We start from the raw sequence: 19363 nt of genomic DNA on the forward strand, positions 1-19363 counted from the left end.
ATTATCACATGAGATAGCGGTAATGGCAGGTGCAATCACCTACTATGCGGCAGGCGGAACATTTAAACATCTTCCAAATGTGGTCGCGGTGCGCCGGCCTTCGTCGGTGCTCGCCAGCAGCACTCGCCCCGGCAATATGCTGAGGTGGTCGGCGCGGGGGATCTTTGTCTCCGTGTTTGCCGCGTACGCGCGCAGGCGTGTCCGTGTTTGCGATCGGCATCGCGGACGGCGACTACGCGGAGCTGCGCGCCATCGGCTCCTTGCCGAGCGAGCGCCACGTGTTCCTGGTGGAGGACTACGAGGCGTTCCGCTCCCTGGAGGACCACCTCATAACCTTCGTGTGCGAGACCGCCTCCGCAAGTGAGTGCGCCGGCACTCACATTCCACGCGTGCGCTCGCATCGTCCAGAATAATTGTGTCATCATTGTGCTTGTTCGGCCAGGGCTTCACTAAGTCTCAAGACACTTTTTCAGGAGGGCCCTGCCCAGTTTTCTCAGTCGTGGGGAGGGAGCGATGCTGTTATGTGTAATCCCAATTGAGTAAATTTGCAGATCCTCAGCATTGCGATGTTTTGACCAGTATCGGTTGCAATGTGTGTGTTGTATTTTAGTGATGGGAGGGCACTGGGGAATCCAGAGGACAACAGTTTGGAACAGGGTGAAAAACGTACAAACTCCACGCGGAAAGGCTTCCGAGTCAGGAATTAAATCCAGGCTGTGAGGCGCTATGCGATCCTGCCGCCAAAAAAAAACGCTGTTGGCTTTTGTTGAGATGATGCTTACTCAATTGGATGGAAAACAAATCAATTATTCAGTTAATTGTGTGGTCATACGTGGGGAGATGATAAAATAGAAACGTGGATTGTATCGTGTTCCAGTGAAGCCTGCATGGGTTATCTTTAATTACATTTTTTTTTAAACCTCAACACATCCTTTGTTAATCTATTGGTGTGTTAAAATAAAAATGTGTGTCATCAAGGTGTTCCAGGACACCCGCTCAGTTCAATAAATTGTTGCTACTTTGGAATACAATGAATAGTAAGAAATAAACACGCGAGTACTGTACTACGTACGCAACTGAACCACAACACGGTATTTTGTAATAATTCGTACGTCTCTGCCCCCTGTGTGCGCCGTCGTGGCCCCGCGTGTCCCCCCGCGTGTCCCCCCGCGTGTCCCCCCATGTGTCCCCCCGCGTGTCCGCATCATTGCCACCTCCCCCGCAACCCCCTTCCCTCCTTCCTCTGTTGCGGCGCCAATCGATCGTGGCTCGAACGCGGCGCCGGCCTGCAGCATGCCCGCTCGTCCACCTCGACCGCTACACCATCTCAGGTACGGCGGGCGGTTCAAAGCGGGAGACGGCATGAACGGGGCATATGCAATACGCACCGGGTGAGGGAGCGCTCGGACGGAAAGATATACCGGCCACGGGGAAATGATAACTCTCTGGAGGGGTGGGGGGGGGGGAAGACAACGTGATTGTTGGACTGATGCAAAACAGGCGACCCGCCGCGTCTGACGTTTCGCGTGGACGTGCGTTCGGTGGCCGTTTCACTTCTTCAGAAATGATTTTTGTGTTCAGCTTGTTGACCTTCCCCACTCCGCACCTCCGATTAGCACGGTTGGCTACGTACGGTCCGAAAGAAGTTCGACATGCATGCGTACATAAGATTGGTGCAGTCAGATTGAGGCAAGGTGTATTTTGTGTTGAATGGAGGTGAGAACCGTGTTACAATGTACATGTTCAACGCATTGTTATCCTGTTTTGTAGCATGTAATGTATATGAAATGCTCTAGAATAAGTTCCTTAGTGTACAATGTATAGTCAACGTATGAGAATATCTTACGTAGAATATAATGTACGAAAACATAATGTACGATTAAACGCCCTCCAGTGCTTTGCATCGTATATAATGTATATCCAATTCAAAGCAATTCCGTGTTGTTGTAGAATTTTTTTCTCTGCATTCCGGAACTTTTTTCGTGCTACTTTAAACACCGGCTATGACCTCATTGCGCACCAGGACTTCTGGGCTATTGCTTCTCCGTACCAAGGCCTCCCCGTGTTAGTCTCCCGCCCGGGCCTAGCTCGAGGAAAACCCTTCGCTGCAATGTTGCTCGTGTGAATGTGGCGTGCGCCGCCGCAGGGTTCAAGATGATGGAGGCGTTCCAGCTGACCGAGCGTCTCTACGCCAACGTGAGCGGAGTCTCCATGGAGCCCGGCTCCTTCAACTCATTCCCCTCGTTTCGGATTCACAAAGAGGCTGCGCTGAGACAGCCTACCAGGCACGCACACACACGCACACACGCGCATTACATACACACACATGCACACATGGGTAGCGTGTGCTCGCACAACTACACAGCCACACGCACATACACCAACATACACACACTCGTACATGTGTGCACACATTTACAGCAATGAAACCCGGTTCATTGTCATCATCAACAGAAGCAGTAGCATACATGGTCTATCCACTGCTGGGTGAAGGGCTCCGTCCCTAAGCCATCACTGCCTGTCAGGGTCCTGAGATGTGACAGTCCCACCTGCGCATGATCTGATTTCATCGCTCCATCTCCGCATGCTGTCCACACGTGTTTACTGCCTTGGCTGCCACTCAGTAGTTAGTCTTGACCACCGGCCATCGTCCCTTCAAGCGACGTGGCCTGCCAATGCCTACTTACATTTCTCAATATGATGTCTCTAACTCTGTATGTTCTCTCATCCACCTCTTCTTCTTTCTGTCTTTGATGTACTTCAAAGGATCCGTTTCTCCATGCTTCTTTATCCATTTCAAAGAATTCGTTCTATTTTCGAAATATTTCTCGTGCCGCTACGCGGACTACAGTGGGTGGCACGTCACTGTGGCAGCTACAGCCATAGCGGATGGTGCACCGGGGTGAGGATTTGCCTGGGTACGCGGCCCAGAACAGCCCACCGCTGAAACGGGTCGATCCCCATCCCCCCCGCGTCTTCCCTCGCGGCGTGAGCAGGGAGGTGCTGCCGGAGGGGCTGCCCCCCGCGTACACGGTGTCGTTCATGATGCGCATGCTGCCCGAGACGCCCTCGCAGCCGTTCACCGTGTGGGAGCTCCGCGACGAAGCGGACAAACTCCAAGTGGGCGTCCTCCTCGACGGTGAGACCGGCGCGTGATCGCTCGGCCACCCCCAGAGGGGTGCCGCGGGTGGCGTCGGCCCTGGTGCAACGAATGAAATGGGCGTCCTTCCTCTCTCCCCCTGCGCCCGCCCCACCCTGTACAATTTCCCTCCCACATCCTTTTCACAGTATGCCGCCTGTGTTCTCCGCGCAGTTGCACCGCCTGCGCACGAGATAGCAAAGCCACTGAACCCGAACGAGTAGTCTGGTTGGCAACTGGTCATGCTGCAGGGGATGAAATGGTGGTCCCCCCCGGCCCCCCCGATACAATTTCCTCCCCCACCCTCTTCGTCGGCCTGAGCCCCCCCCCCCCATTCCACGGGCCCCGGTGCAGTTGCATTCATAATAAAGGTTTTTGGATTAGATCACGTTATTTATAAATGTGTCGCAACTCTCCACCACCCGACACGGCTAATCAGTAAAAAAAATGTGTCACGTTGACAAAAGACATATAGTTCACTACTTTAGCCCACCGGTGTGTTGAAGAGTAAATCCACAACATTTACAATTTTTGAGTACGACGTTTCGCTGGTAATTACATCCATCATCATTGGGCAATTTGCCAGGCAATGCAACTGCATTGCCTGCAGACATGGAGATGCACGCAACCACACAAATGTATTGGTATGTTCTGACTCCACGTGTGTATACCGTGCATTCACTCATGTGCGTACATACCTGCACACTGTGGCGTGCCCGTGTAGTATAACCGGATGTGTTCATACACCTGTAACACGTGTGTGTACGTGTGCGCTGCAGCCAAGGCGAAGTCTTTGACCTTCGAGTACATGGACGACGCGGGGAAGTTGCAAAGCACCAGCTTCAAGGGCCCGGATGTTCAGAAGCTCTTTTACGGCAGTTTCCACAAGGTCTGTGCGTTTACACCAGCGGTGCTGGCCACCCACCCCCTCGTGTGCCGTGCCAGCCTTTCATAGGTGCTCGCTAATAGCACTTTCCCCAACAGTCTGTTGAGGCTATACGGGGGGATCTTTGTCTTTTGTTTACATATATGTGTAGTAACATACGACGTCACTACTGTGTCGGGACTGTACGAGCGTAGGGACACATGACGTCACTACTGTGTTGGCTCGGTATGGGTGCTGTAGGCGGGTGTCACGGGGGTCGTGTCAGGCCGTGACACTCTGCGTGAACCCAACAGGACACGTGACCGGATAAAGGGGGGGCTGGGGGCCCCAGGGAGGAGCTTGGGGGTCACGTGGTTGGGGGCCCGGACCTTCTTGAAGGATCGAGAAGGGGGGCGTGGCCTGGGGCGGAGCCGGCCACGCCACGGGAGTTATAAGCGGGGCGTGAAAAGAGCGCTGGGCTCTTCAACCCCGGGATGAAGATGCCATCAGCGGTCCTCGAGTCTCCGATCGTCGTTCGTGACCAGGCAGCCCATCACCTGCCTTGGTCACGCTGTGTAGTATTCCCCGAGTGTTAGTGAGATTAGGAACGGTGGTCACCACCTTATGTAGAGTATTCACGTTGGTTGTTATGCATTCTAGATTTGAAGCTTTCGTGACTGCAAGGATCCATACTCTTTGGTTCTATTCGGTAAAGTCACGTAAAAGTATAAAACAACAAAAAATAAAAATAAAAAATTCACGACGTTTTGGCCACAACACAAGTGGCCTTCATCAGGTGAAGGGACCAGACTGTCTCGAGGACAGCGCTGGAGTGAACACAGCCAAGCTCAGACCGCGACCTTTAAGCTTGTGTGAGAGGAATTAAGGTGCCTTGACAAAGGAATTAGCATAACAATTAACATTCAATTGGCGGACTTAGCATGGTGAACGGTGTAGAGGGTGTGAACATGTGCAGGCCGGCGAGGGGGGAAGGGGGAGTTTACATATTGATGGTGTGAAAAGGGAATTTAAGCAGCTTCGAAAGTTTGGGATACCACTACTTGAAAAAATATACTGTACCAGTGAAAATTAGTTTCATGTTTGGTTCGATTTAGAACATCTTTCCAATGGTTGCTTAATTTGAAACCATCCTTCTTCTGCCGTAGCTGATCACTGTTACAACGCTGTGGGTGATCACGATATTATTTTCTCCGATACCAAGGTTCTTTGCAAACCCACGGGTTTTTATCAGAGATTTGTTCACGAGGCAATTCAGATTTACAAACACAGATAATTTCAACCGAGAGGATGGTTTCAAATTAAGCAACCATTGGAAAGATGTTTTAAATCGAACCAAACATTAAACTAATTTTCAATGGTACAGTATATTTTTTCAAGTAGTGGTATCCCAAACTTTCGCAGCTGCTTAAATTCCTTTTTCACACCATCAATATGTAAACTCCCCCTCCCCCCCTCGCCGGTCTGCACATGTTCACCCCCTCTACACCGTTCACCATGCTAAGTCCGCCAATTGAATGCTAATTGTTATGCTAATTCCTTTGTCAAGGCACCTTAATTCCTCTCACACAAGATTAAAGGTCGCGGTCTGAGCTTGGCTGTGTTCACTCCAGCGCTGTCCTCGAGACAGTCTGGTCGCTTCACCTGATGAAGGCCACTTGTGTTGTGGCCGAAACGTCGTGCATTTTTTATTTTTATTTTTTGTTGTTTTATACTTTTACGTGACTTTACCGAATAGAACCAAAGAGTATGGTTGTTATGCGTTAAACAATAGTGTTGCCTCCAAGTTGAGTGTGCGCCTCAATCGAACCCACTACATTTGTATGGAGCAGTGGTTAGCATGCTGCCCTAAGAACCAGGTAACTCAGGTTCGATTCCCGCTCGTGGGCAACATCAGGGATGAATATCTGAACCGGCCGTGGGCCTCCGCAAGTTCGATTCAGCCCTTCAATGAGTACCCGGTGCTGTGTGTAAGCATCAGCACTGGGAAGACAAATGCAGCCCGCGTAGTCTTGTGCCAGCCTTCATAGGTGCTCGCTAGTCAAGGCTATGGGGGAATCTTTGTCCGTATTTGCGTTTGTGTGTTCGATTGCAAGTGTGCAATTACTTGTGCATGTGCGGATAGATTTGCGTGCATTTACTCCACATGTGTGCGTATAAATATGTAAATGTGCGAGTGCATGTTTAGGCGTGTGTACGCATGCCGTCGGCAGGTGCACGTGGTGGTGAATGACTCGGCGGTGCGGCTGCACGTGGATTGCCACGCCATCGACGAGCAGCCGTCCTGGCCCCTGGGCAACGTGAGCACCGCCGGAGAGCAGAGCCTGGGCCGGCGCCGGGGAGACTCCGCCAGCGCAGAGGTGACAGGGCGGGGGAGAGTGGGGTGGGGGGGGGGGGCGGCCGCACGCAGCACCGGGGATACGGGCGCACGGGATGAACACCGGGACCCGGAGGTGCACCTGGGTGGGAGGGGGGGGCAGATACAATAATTATTCCCCTTCCCATATAAAAATTGCTTTTACGACTGTTTTGTCGGCGACCATTTTTTTATATTTCAAGTGTGAAATTGGAAATTTAAAAAAGTACGAAATTGATTCAGTGCTTTCCTGTACAACTACTTAGGTCGGTTATGACATCGTAAAAACCATGCGAGATGGCGACAGCTTGGGGAGGTCTTCGCCCAGCAGTGGAGTGATCATGACTGATGATGCATATTTTTTAGTGCTCTTAGTAGGAATACAATTTTACCCTCGATTAAATCGCAATTTGAGTGTGCCACTGCCTAAACACACGGCAGTCAACACAAGTTTTGCCATGTGTTGGCCTTCATAGGCACTCTCTGAAAGCATTTACCCCAGCAGCCTACTAAAGGCTATAATGGGCGATCTCTGTCTTTGTCTCAACAGTTCCAGCTGCAAATGTTCGACATCGTGTGCAGCGTCAACTGGGCGGAGAGAGACAAGTGCTGCGAACTGCCCCACTTGGTGAGATGTTTCTTGAAAACATATATATAATTCCATTTGTACATTGTCTAACGCTGACCCATGTCCCTCACAGGGTCTCATAATACAGGTCAAGGGTCAGGAGGTCATCATGGCTCATGGCTTTGATGCCACCGCACCTCCATGGCATGGTGTGGCTGTTTGTGTGGCTCGTAGAACACTGGAACGTCGCTACTCCTTTCCCAATCTCTGTTGCTGACATTGATTCCTCTAGAGTCACATAGACCTTTGGTGATATTCTGATTCCCCAGAGTCCCACTGTCCTGTTGTTTGTTTTATCATCTCTATTGGAGATTAATGTGCCTTTGGTTAAGTCACGACCTCTCAGAATCTCACTACCCCTTTGTGAGCGCCCTTGCCCTGCATGATAGAAGCTTGTTTGCTCTTGGAAGATGTACTTGCACTATGGATCCCGTAAACCCCATTTCAAAGCCCCCCTTTATCCACCGCTTTCATGAGAATCATACTCATGGTCTCCCACAATGAAGATGAGTAATCGGCACAACCTAAAATTAGCACCAGAGGGCAATCATGAAAGTCTGCGCTGGGGAGAAAAAAAGGTGGCAGGCCGTGCGAAGTGCGTGCTCACACCAGCCCCTGCATGCAGTCCATGTCAACCGTAACAGGTGCTCACTGTGAGCATCCTAACCCTACTGTCGTTATGGCTCCTGAGCGAGCACGGCGTGGCTCATGAGTGCGCCAGGTTGTTTTTCCACTGAAGAACCCGAGCCACACCGCTGACGTCGCATCCAACGGACGAGTCGAGTCAGGCGGGGCGCAACGTGCGTCGTAAATGATTCACCCCGCCCCTGGGCCTACTTGGCCCCAAACCGTTCAGATGTCTTTTGAGGTCAGATATTCACAGTTTGGTTCTGGGTGGCCTTGGAAAATAGCCAATGGAAAACTACCTATGCTGTGATGGCCCCTTGCTGGCACAGCTTGAAAATGCCAATGAAAATGGGGTGTCTGAGTCTTGTTTATTTGTGTTGCGTGGTCACAGCGAGATGAGGCCAAATGCCCCGCGCTCCCCCATGCCTGCACTTGCACTCAGGACAGCATCGGCCCTCCTGGTCCTCCTGGCCCCCCGGTAAAACCTACACATATACACACATGTACACCTGTATACACACGTGTACATATATACACATAAACACACATGTACATATACATACATAGATACACACATGTACATGTGTGCACATAGGCACATGCACAATTACACAGGTGTACACATACATTGGTCAGGAGATGGTAGTGATGAGTGCCACACACTCATATGTGTTGGTGCACCTAGCCTGGCACATCCGCCGTGGTGACAAAACTCAGTGTTGTACGGTGCAATAGTTAACACCCTGGCCTGCAATCCTCATGACCAAAGCTCGTTTCCTGGACATGAACAACATCAATTGCAAGTGTGTACATGAACCTATAACGGGCTTCCCTTTAAATGTGTACCTGCTGCGTTGTGCAAATTTCAGCACGATCACGGACAAAGTCGGCCCGGCATATTGTTAGCCACACCAATCACCTGCATGCTGTGACAACCTCAAATTGTACCTAGCCTGGTACAGATGATGTGGTGACATCACCCCTGTTGTTGTTGCTGTTTTCTCTGTTCAGGGTGGTTCTGGGTTAAGGGGACCACGCGGAGAATCTGGATTGCAAGGACCTCAGGTACAGCCCCTCTGAACATGTACACAAATGCACACACCGTAAATTCACTGTCTCCGCACTCAATATGGTGGCGAGATGTTAACCATCTCGCCTCATATACAGGAGGTTTGTGGGTTCAATCCCGACCCTGATGCCTGTATATTTGGAGTTTTCATGTTCTCCCCATGGTTGCGTGGATTTTTCTCCAGATCCTCTGTTTTTTCCATCCACATTTGGAATCAACATGCGTTTAGAGTATATGGCTGCTATAAATTTCCACGTGATTAGCCAATTTGTTGAGCTATCATTTGTGGCAAGGTCACTTTTGAAAATGAGCTATATACTCTTTGGTTCTTTCGGTAAAATCACGTAGGTAAAAATAAAAAATAATCAAATCACGACGTTTCGGAGGCAACACAAATTACTGCTGTTCTAGTTACACCTGATGACGGAAGCTTGTGTTGCCTCTGAAACGTCGTGATTTGATTATTTTTTATTTTTACCTATGTGACTTTACCGAAAGAACCAAAGAGTATGGATCATTGCAGTCACGAAAACTTCAAATCTAGAATGAGCTATATAGCTCAGTGGACCTTCAAAATAGTTTAGTTTTTTCGTTACGTTATATCCCAGCTCCCCGATGCGTTTTCGGGTCGTACCATGTGTTGTTAGGCATGATGTCCGACGTTTTGCTCCACGGGCCTGGGATTTTGGATATCGGACGTCATACCTAACAACCCGGAAATGCATCGGAGAGCTATAAACCACAGTCGCAAAAAGCTACGCAGCAACGTTACATCTTGACATGTCTCCACATATATTCACACACACAGTGTGTGTGAAAGGTACCAGGCAACAATAGGAACTTTTGGCTATCACACATTCCATCAGCAAGAAGAATTCTAAGCCGTTTTTACGACCAGGATCGTGACCTTAGTAAGAGCTCATTAACATCACTTTCCCCATGGTCTATAACGTTACATGGAGAATATTAATGTGTGTGTGCCTGTGTGTATGTTTTTTTGTGTCTGTATGTGTGCAAATACTTTGTGGGTGTGCTTGTGCATATGTGCATGTGTGTGTGCCAGCCTTCATAGGTGCTCGCTAACAGCAATTGCCCCACTAGTCTAATAAGGTGTGTGCATCAGCGCACTTGTGTGTGCATGTGTGTGTGCCTGCGTGTTTGTGTGTGTTTGTCTCTACGTCTGTGTGCATGTGTGTACTCATGTGCATTTGCCCACGTGTGCATGTGTGTATGTGTTGCTCTGAAACTGTTGGTGCGTGCGTATATTTATTTGTGTATCTTCAGGGATCTTCCGGTCTTAGGGGAGATCAAGGCCCAATGGGACCCCAGGGTCCTCCTGGGCCTCAAGGCCCCAATGGCCTCTCCTTGCAGGGGGAACCGGTGAGAATGCGTGCGTCTGTATTTTATGTGTACGCGTGCGTTCACGTGTGCCTTTGTGAACAGAAGTACGCTGGTTGCCGTATACATGTGTACACACATGCATAAATTGTTCAGTATGCACCGCACTGTTTTATGATTTCCAAGACCCAAGTTCGACTCTTGGCCATGATGCATGCAAAGGTAAATTGGTATCTGAATATAAGGATATTTTATTGACTTGATTTTATTCATTGTGTGTCTGTTTGAATACGTTCCGGATATGCTCGTGAATTGCAAATTTCGTGGATAATGATTTTGAATCAAATTAATAAATACATAAATAAGCTATTAAATACATGACAGTTGTAATAACACATTTCTTTATCTCATCACTTTATCTCTCATCACTTTATCTCATCACTTTCTCTCTCGTGGCGGTCATGTAGAGTTTCACATGCGATTTGCGGATAGACAAGATTGCAGATAGCAAGTGCATGAATAATGAGAGAATACTGTATGTATTAGTTTGTATTTTATATATATTTGTATATATTTCTGTTTAATATTTATCTTGAATATCTATATATTTCATACATATTTGTGTGCACGGGGGTGGGATGGTGGCGCAGTGGTAAGCGCACCACGCTATGAACTCGGTACCATTCCCGGCCACGGCTAACACCAGTGGCAAGTGATATCCCCACCGGTCCTGCCTCACTCTTCACCAACCTGCATTGTCCGGCGTGGACAAAAAATCTCCATGACAAACACGGCGTGGAGAGGCCTTCATCCAACAGTGGATCGACAAACGGGTCTAAATCATTGTTTTTTTATTTTAATTTATTTGTGCACGTTTGTGCAAGTGTGTTTGCACGTGTGTTAAAGTTTACATGCGTGTGTGGGTGCTTGCGTGTGTTTGTAGGGACGGAAAGGAGAGAAAGGAGAAACGGGCATTCAAGGACAGAATGGACCTCCGGTATGCAAATTACTCGCATCACGTGCACACAACGACGACAGCCGCCATTCGCCACTAAATGGCAGGAATGTCACCACAGTGCTTGTGCCAGGCTATGTGCACTTTGATGTCATGTGAAGTTCAGATGGCTTGTTGGCAGGAGGTCACGGGACAGACCAAGGTGTTATGAGTTGACTGACTTGACATGACTGGCAGATGCACTACCAGTCATCTCCACTGTGCCAATGTGCGCTAATGCTTTAGCTTTCAGGTGTTTCGCTCGTTGTTGAGCGTCGCTCCTCTGCCTCCTGTTGTTCTGCCTCCTGGAGCGTGACTGCCCCCAACTGCCCAGTAGCCTCAAAGTGTATCTAGCCTGGCACTGCTCAGTAGCATAATTCACGAGCCTCCTCCACACAGGCCAATCTTGACACCGCTGATCCCAGTTATCAACAAGTCTACTCAGTTCCAGTTCCTCCTATATCACATCAGCCCATCTCATTGCCAGCCCATGCCTCGCCCGTTTAGTCTCCTCTATCCGACCAAACGCAGATACCACTGCAGGTGTCACAATGGAACATCTCTCTCCCGATACCCTAAAGGAGTGGCTATTGGGTGAACCTTACTACTGTGGGTGTATTGATGATAAACACACGTCATCGTCCACAGAACAGTGGACATTATATATCCCTTGATATATTTTAATGTGTGCCAGTGTCATGGTCCAATGTCACGAAAGAAAATTCTCACAAATTACTTGATTGTAACAACCAACGGTAGTAGCATGAGCCCCTTGCTAGCAGACTTATTGTAATGTCTCCTTGCAGGCCGGTGATGTGCTCCCTTTTTTGCCACACAGGGACGGAGAAGGCTGCCATTCGGGGCTCCCCTAGGCCGAACTGAAAGTGTTCCCTGAGACGTCCCATGGTGATATGGGCGCAAAATAGATGCAACTATTTGAGAAATAATCACGTTGTGATGTGGTGTTTTTTTTTCAGGGACCCCAAGGCCCGCAGGGAGTAATGGGGAGACCAGGTTCTGCAGGACAACGGGTAAGGTTTGCCTTCCCAGTGATAGTTTAAATCGTACACTGTGCCGTGCATGCTGCCATATCCTCCACCAGTGGACAATAAATAAATAGCCCAGAGTGCGACGACCGCTGTCGCCCATCCTAAACCACGGGCTCACATAGTAACCATACTGCCCGGTTCCATCGTTCGCTGGCAGCGTTTCAGATATTCACCATGAAGCTGATACACGTGCAAGTGCACTGGCTCACTCAATCACCATCACATGAAGGACATCTGTGAAAAAGAGCTTTATATCTCATCAGATTCCTCCAGTATACATACATATTCTGATTCTGGTGTCAGTGAACTGACTCCCCACCATGCAAAAGAAGAATTTTGATTGTTATCATGCGCTATTTCTTGCCTAATTTCTTAATTTTTATTCCAACTGTGATATCGAGTCACGTCAGGAGGTGAAGGAATGTCCCTGCAAAGCCCTTGTAGAATAGTGCAGCGCTTCTCTATTGGGAATGGCCACGCCAAAGGTGATATCACAGAGATACTTTTGGGATCCCTTCAAATTACCTGCACTTTCCCTCGTGCCGGTCTTTGGAGAAGTTTGTCACGTGGCAGTCAGGCAAAGTTTTTTAACAATGAAGGCCAATTAATTTTAATGTTACAGTTTTTTTTGGTGCAATCATTGGTCACCAAGTTGAGACCATCGACTGGCATCGCCTGAAAACTGGGGTACTGCGGTGGTGAGATGTTAACTCCCTTACCTGGTATGCAGGAGGTCGTGGGTTCAATCCCGACCCTGATGCCTGTATATTTGGAGTTTACATATTCTTCCCATGGTCGCGTGGATTATTATTCTGGTCCTCCGGTATTTTATCTCCACGTTTAGAAACATGAATTTAGAGTATTTGGCTGCTATAAATGCCCACACGATAAGCCACTTCGTTGAGCACCAGTAGTGCCAGGTCGCTACTGACAAAGAGCTAAAAGAGCTCAAGTGGGATTTACCTAACAACATTTTTAATAGTAACAAAAAATTGAGAACCCAGTTTAATTACGGATGGCTGCAACTTGGATTCGAACACAAGAATCTCAGTTGGAGTGTTGCTTAGTGTCTCTGACACCTGAGCCCCCCCCCCATCCCCCCAAACACCATATCAGTGTCACATTCTTATTGTGTCCCCCTTTTCCTCCTTTTCCCAGGGGCCTGCAGGAAAAGATGGCGGCACAGGCCCACCTGGCCCTCCAGGCCCCATGGTGAGACCTTGATGAATAATCCACTGCACGTAAGCTAACACAACGGTGAAACGATCTGTGCAGTGGCTAGCACATTGCGCCGTGAACCTCGGAGCCCGAGTTCAGTTCTCGGCATATGGCTTACATCAGTGGCGAACGATGTTTAAACTCGTCCTACCTCCCCCCTCCCTCCACCTTTCACCAAGCCACACTGAGCAGCGTGGTGATGTCTGCTCAATTAAACCCCTATGATTGATACGGTGTGCCGAGGCATACATCCAGCAGTGGATTGCCAAGAGGCTGGGAAAATGCTTATTTTTATTAAGCAAATGTGACCTTTGTCTCTCCCAACTCAGGGTGGACCTGGGACGCAGGGAATCCAAGGCAACGAAGGGAAACTAGGCCCTGTTGGGCCTAAGGGACAGCTGGTACACGTGTGCACCAACATTTACACAACACACATACACGCACATATACTCACCTACGTGCACACACACACACTCAAGTATTCACACTCAGATATGTACATAGGTAAAGTTAGTTTTTCTTTGTTAAATAATTTATTATTTTACCGATCCACCTTTCAGTGTTTCACGTACAAACACATGCACTGACACGTGCTCACATACTCCTATATTCACAGACAGGTGTGCACGTAGACAGTCTTTACCAACGGGTACACACGTGCACATCTACGGCGGTGGCGAAGGCCGGCAGCGGTGGCTATACACACAGCCTGTCATCCAGCACCTGTAGATGCAGCGAGGACTGGTGGATCACACGGATGTTGTGAAACTCCCTTCCCGTGGGTGTCGAGGTGCCATACCCCGGGCAGGAGAGTGCATTACTGCAAGTGGAATAATTGCCATCTGTTTCCATTTGTACGGTGGTGGAGTGTCGCCTCTACGAGCGTGTGGGTTTTCTTCCAGTGCTCCGGTTTCCACTCATACGTATAAATAACTCGTCAATTGGCTGAAAAAAAAACATCTTCAAATAAAAACCCAATCCAGGATCCTTCTGAAAAAAGAGTCATTGTGCTCAGTGTGGCACTTCTAGCTAAATAAAAAAATGAACATTATTATTGACACAGTTTCAGTGGGAGGTCGCTCGTTCTCCTCTGCTGTCTCCAAGGTATGGAATTCCCTTTCCCAGGCCATCCGTGGTGTAAACGTTCAAGGCCTTCCTTTATCCCTCAGCCCATGACTGGCTACCTCTGTCTATAAGATAAATACGCCCACTGTGTCTGTACAGCGTCTTTCGAAGTGGCTGCATGTCAATGATCTATAAATCCAAATCGTATTCCGTTTGCACACACACACTTATATTAATGCTAGCGGCAGCAGTAATAAGCACATTATTTCGCTGTGTTTTTTGTTTCAGGGTCTAACGGGACCAAAAGGAGAGCGAGGAGAGAGGGTAAGACCCCGTTAGGGCGCAGCAACGTTTTCGGTGCAGCCATCGTTGGTGATGTTTAGTGATGACCTCATTGGGCCGTCTTCTGTCTAGCGGTATGTTGAACATGTACCCCATTGTACAGGTTCATGTACAGCCCTGAGCGGTCGTGATTGTTCAACTCTGCAAAAGCGGCGTCTTGTGGCATTGCTTAATTAAACCCAGGTCGAGATCATAGCGATCCCCTTTGCTCAAATCCAACCAGCATGGGGTGGGGAGGGGGGTGGGGGGTGGCACTCATCTCTGTTTGCGGCCCAGGTCCAGGAGTAAAAAAAACTCCACATTCCTATGGCAGGTTACATATAAATCCAATTATACAACCTTTTGAAATTCGTTCAAATAGAATTACAACGAGTGGGTTTATGTAAATGCTTTAGTCACAGTGACCTGAAGCTAGATGGCACGACGCTAGAGGGTGACGGAGGCTGGCTCATTGCCTTGAATATTAAACCCCTTGCATTATAAGCAGTCTTGACTAAGCAGTCAAATGATTAAGCAGTTATTTAGCCGTGTGGGTTTGTGTACGTGTATATTTGTGTGTGATGGGGAGCGGTAGCGTAGCGGTTCGCATGCTCCGCTCCAAACCCGGCAACCCGGGTTCGATTCCCGCCCACGGCCAACATCATTGGTGATTATCTGAACCGGTCCTGGGCCTTCCCTAGGTCGACTCAACCTCAAATTAGTACCTGGTGCGGTGTGTAAACATCGCTACATGGAAGACAAAGGTGGCCGGGCGTGGTGCTGGCCACCCACCCCCTCATGTGCCTTGCCAGCCTTCATAGGCGGTCGCTAACAGCACTTGCCCTAACAGTATGTTAAGACTATAAGGGGAATCTTTGTGTGCTTGCGTGCATTGCCAACATGTGTTCAGTGTGTGTGTGTAAATGTGTGCACACGCATGTGCTGTATGTGTGCATCCGTGCGTGTTTGTGTGGACATTTAAACGCACTTGTGTGCGTGCTTATGTGCATGCTTACACAGGGAGACTCTCAGAGTCAGAATCTGGTGAGGTCCCTGGCTCGGCAGGTCTGTGAGCAGATCATCAACGGTGAGTGTGAGCGTTCGGGCCTCTTTGGTCCGTGTTGGATGTTTGCGCCCGCTGCACACTTACCCTCCCTTTGTAAAATATATTCTTACGCTGATGTTCATTTTTATTCCGTTGAGCACTCCAACCTGCTCTTGTACGCCTCTTTCGTTCACCATCGTGATCCCAGGCCACTTTCAATGACGGCCCTGGGTACGCATACTCTGATGTGATTCTCAGTTGTGTCCCCCCTTCAATGTCTTCGAGACATCGTATTGGCTGTCGCCGACTGAAGAAAGTCAGTGGGCTTTGTTTCTTAAAGAAAAACGATTGTATATAAAAAAAAAGAAGTCAGTATAGCTTGGGCATGATGCGGCGCTGGAAGGGAAGACGATAGCCGGTGGTTGAGACTGACGATGGAGTGGCAGCCAGAGGAGACAACACGCCAAAGAGGACCGTCCACCGCGGAGATGGAGCGACGCAATCAGCTCGCACCTCTGATTAGCACAGTTGGCTATGTACGGTGCGAAAGAAGTTTAACATGCATCCATGCGGCTCGTGTGCAAGAGCGAGGTGGATTGTTTCTTCGCCAGACCAAGGGAGGTGGCGACGGCTTGCGGAGGCCTTCATTCAGCAGTAGATAGATAGCAAATGTCTTTCTTTTTTTTAAATGTACATACATTTGTACATTACGACAAATCACATTGATTTTTGTGGTTGTGCCATATGGCTCCCCGATGTGTTTTCGGGGATTTGTACCCAGTTCCGTTCGGCATGATGTCCGACGTGCCGGGAAGCCGGACAACGAACCTCCGTCGTTGTGAAAAGAAAAAAAAAACACCATGCTTGTTTGTGTCTCGTCTCACGCAGAGCACGTGCGAAGGTTCAACTCCATGTTAAACCAGATCCCCAACAACGGAGCCCCCGTGCGCAGCGAACCAGGACCCCCAGGTCCCCAGGGACCCCCGGGTCGCCCTGGCCTGCGAGGGGAGCCCGGTGCGGCAGGACGTCCCGGCTTCCCGGGGTCTCCTGGAATCCCCGGCCTTCAAGGAGGGAGAGGTAGACACACGCACGCACACACACGCACATGCACTCCCACTCCCGCCTATACACATCCTTGCATATATAACGACGACAAAGATGCCCCCGTATAGCCTTAATAGACTGTTGGGGCAAATGCTGTTAGCAGGCACCTATGAAGGCCGGCACAGCGCATGAGGGGGTGGGGTGGTCAGGACCACGCCCGGCCGCCTTTGCCTCCCTCAATAGGTGCTCGTGCACAGCCATTACCCAAACAGCCAATGCAGGCTATACGGGGGATCTTTCTTTTTAGTGTGTGCATGCCAATGCTTGTCCGTTCCACTCTCACCAATGTTTCTGCCCCCCCCCCCCCCCAGGTTTGACAGGAGAGAAGGGAGAGCGGGGTGGTCCTGGAAATGGTATCCGTGGACAGGACGGGCCCCCCGGCCCCCCAGGTATAATTTCCCTACCCCCCCGTCAGCCTCGCTCCCTTGCTCCTCCAGCGCCCCCCCCCCCCACCTTCCCCATCCATTGTGGGGAACCTACAGCCCACGCGGGCAAGAAATAGCTCATGACCTCATTTCACGAGGCCCAATGAGGCTCGCCACTTCCCAACGGGCCGCAAACAATGTTCATTCGTCACTGCGAGCATCTTAGCAGAAATAATCAGGAGGTTCTAGAGGGCAATATTTTAAACCTGGCAACAAGCGCAGCCTTCCATACGGGTGAGCCTTTACTATGTTTTGCATTATTATTGGATAACGCTAAGGCAATGACGGAGCCAGAATTTTCAGGTAGGGGGGGCAACCCCTCCAGCAATGAATAATGATAGTTGTTAGTAATATGTAAGGACTTGTCCCTTGATTTTTATTCGTTTCGTGTGCGGCGATGGCGCAGCCATTGATTGAGGGTCGAATTCGAACCGTGTGTGATCGGCATCGCGCTCGCTGAAGGTGTTTGCCTTCAGGGAAGTCGTGTACTGTATACGCAACTGCGCACAGTTCTGTGAGTAACTTATAATAACTGCTTTGCCGTTACTTATTGCCAATTATGGACTCAGACTATTGTCCTATCATCTCATAGAGTCCCTGGCACGTAATAATATGCTACACATTGGCAGTGGGGGTCGCAAAATGCCGATTCATTACTAAAAATCCATAATTTCATTGGGGAGGCACGTGCCACCCCTTCCCCCCCACTGGCTCCGCCAGTGCGCTTAGGCGTATGTATGGTCATGTGTGACCACCCGCCAAAGGTTTTTGAAAGTCCTCTTCAGCCCTTGGTAAGTAACATTTTCCACGTGCCTGCTCTCCGCCTAGATCACAGTCTGAGATTCTGTCATCTCATGGGTTGCCACCTCTTGAGGTACAAAAAACCAGGAAAAAATCGCGAGCAGAAGAATTCCTCACAATTAAAGAAGAGGGGAGAACTGTACGTACATGCATTGGCTTGAGTGATGGACGATTATGCAACTGACAAAAACCAGGACTTTTAATCCTCCCGTGCGTTAACGTCTCAATTATGACGAGGTTCAAGATTGAGAGTTGGACATGTGAGTCTAATTTTACTGTCAAGCCTCGAAAAGAGGACGTCAGGGAAACCAGGACAAGGTGGCAACTTTACCCTCACTCATCACGTGCGTTCGTGTGTGCGTGCCTGTGTGCGTGCGTGTGTGCTTGTGTGCGTGTGTGTGTGCGTACCGGCCAGGCCGCCCTGGTACCGGGATCCCAGGCAACACGGGTCGACCCGGTATGGCTGGGCCACCCGGCCCCCAGGGTCGACCCGGGTCCCCTGGGTCCAATGGCCCCCCGGGACCCCCTGGATTCTGCGACTCATCTCAGTGTGCGGGGTACTCCTTTGGAGGTAAGGGCGGCTTGGTGCGGCTGTGCCTACAGCCACTACACAGTTCAACACCTCAACCTGTCTGGCCTTTGTGTCTTACACTGCAGATCGTGTTTAACTTAGACCACTTACCAACAGTGAGGGACTGTGTTCTCACCGAGAGATAGACGGATTCAGTTCACAATATTAAATTGTACTCACAGGACGGGCATCTGGCTTCGGGCTTGGCATCCGCGGAATATCTGTACTCCCTCCACTTCCTATCGCTCGTGCTTTGTACGGGACTCTTGTTTAAGTTTTTTGAATTAATAATAATACATAATAAGTAAATAACTCGCGCGCGAGTTTTGCGCGCGAGTTATTTGTATTGCTCTCCGGCGTGTTTTCGGGACCGGACCGCGAGGTCTTTTGGGCACGACGTCCAAAGTTTTAGCTTCGCGCACCGGAAGCTTCTTCAGAAACCAAGGCTGAAGCATCCAGTTGCTGATGAAGCTATTTCACGTGTGGAGTGAAACATCGGAAAGGTCACACCAAAGTGCACGTGGGTACAATCCGAAAAAAAAACGTCGGAGCGCGGTTGAAGTGAATTAATTTGCAGCCCTTTTTGTCAATCCACAGCTGGATGAGGTTTTTTGAGCATACTTCACCACGCTGGTCAGTGCGGGTTGGTGAAGGCGGGCAGCAGAGATGTGGGAGCATGTGAGTAGAGTGCGACAGTGGATTTAAATGGTTTGCGCTACGGAGAAGAAGA

At 49.6% G+C, this 19363-nt stretch overlaps 1 protein-coding gene across 2 annotated transcripts in view; it reads left to right on the forward strand.

Moving 5' to 3' along the window:
- The window catches only part of LOC116951651 (collagen alpha-1(XII) chain-like), a 137779-nt gene that overhangs the window by 115307 nt on the left and 3109 nt on the right, over window positions 1-19363 (forward strand). Inside the window, exons 47-66 of one of the 2 annotated variants that reach the window (XR_012946754.1) lie at window positions 196-360; window positions 1293-1331; window positions 2147-2285; window positions 2997-3139; window positions 3919-4028; window positions 6236-6382; window positions 6929-7006; window positions 8025-8111; window positions 8645-8698; window positions 9987-10082; window positions 10984-11037; window positions 12012-12065; window positions 13242-13295; window positions 13631-13702; window positions 14655-14690; window positions 15708-15774; window positions 16621-16809; window positions 17148-17225; window positions 18478-18633; window positions 19231-19311. Coding sequence is in view for 1 of the 2 variants with exons in the window: in XM_032970446.2 (XP_032826337.2) it covers window positions 196-360; window positions 1293-1331; window positions 2147-2285; window positions 2997-3139; window positions 3919-4028; window positions 6236-6382; window positions 6929-7006; window positions 8025-8111; window positions 8645-8698; window positions 9987-10082; window positions 10984-11037; window positions 12012-12065; window positions 13242-13295; window positions 13631-13702; window positions 14655-14690; window positions 15708-15774; window positions 16621-16809; window positions 17148-17225; window positions 18478-18633 (1818 nt within the window). In the remaining variant the exon portion in view is untranslated. The remainder of the gene's footprint in view (window positions 1-195; window positions 361-1292; window positions 1332-2146; window positions 2286-2996; window positions 3140-3918; window positions 4029-6235; window positions 6383-6928; window positions 7007-8024; window positions 8112-8644; window positions 8699-9986; window positions 10083-10983; window positions 11038-12011; window positions 12066-13241; window positions 13296-13630; window positions 13703-14654; window positions 14691-15707; window positions 15775-16620; window positions 16810-17147; window positions 17226-18477; window positions 18634-19230; window positions 19312-19363) is intronic. The other variant, XM_032970446.2, reaches the window with a different exon arrangement.

Source organism: Petromyzon marinus, chromosome 43, assembly GCF_048934315.1.
Source record: "Petromyzon marinus isolate PM22_M1 ecotype Great Lakes invasive population chromosome 43, UKy_Petmar_22M1.pri1.0, whole genome shotgun sequence".
Classification (NCBI taxonomy): Eukaryota; Metazoa; Chordata; class Hyperoartia; order Petromyzontiformes; family Petromyzontidae; genus Petromyzon; species Petromyzon marinus.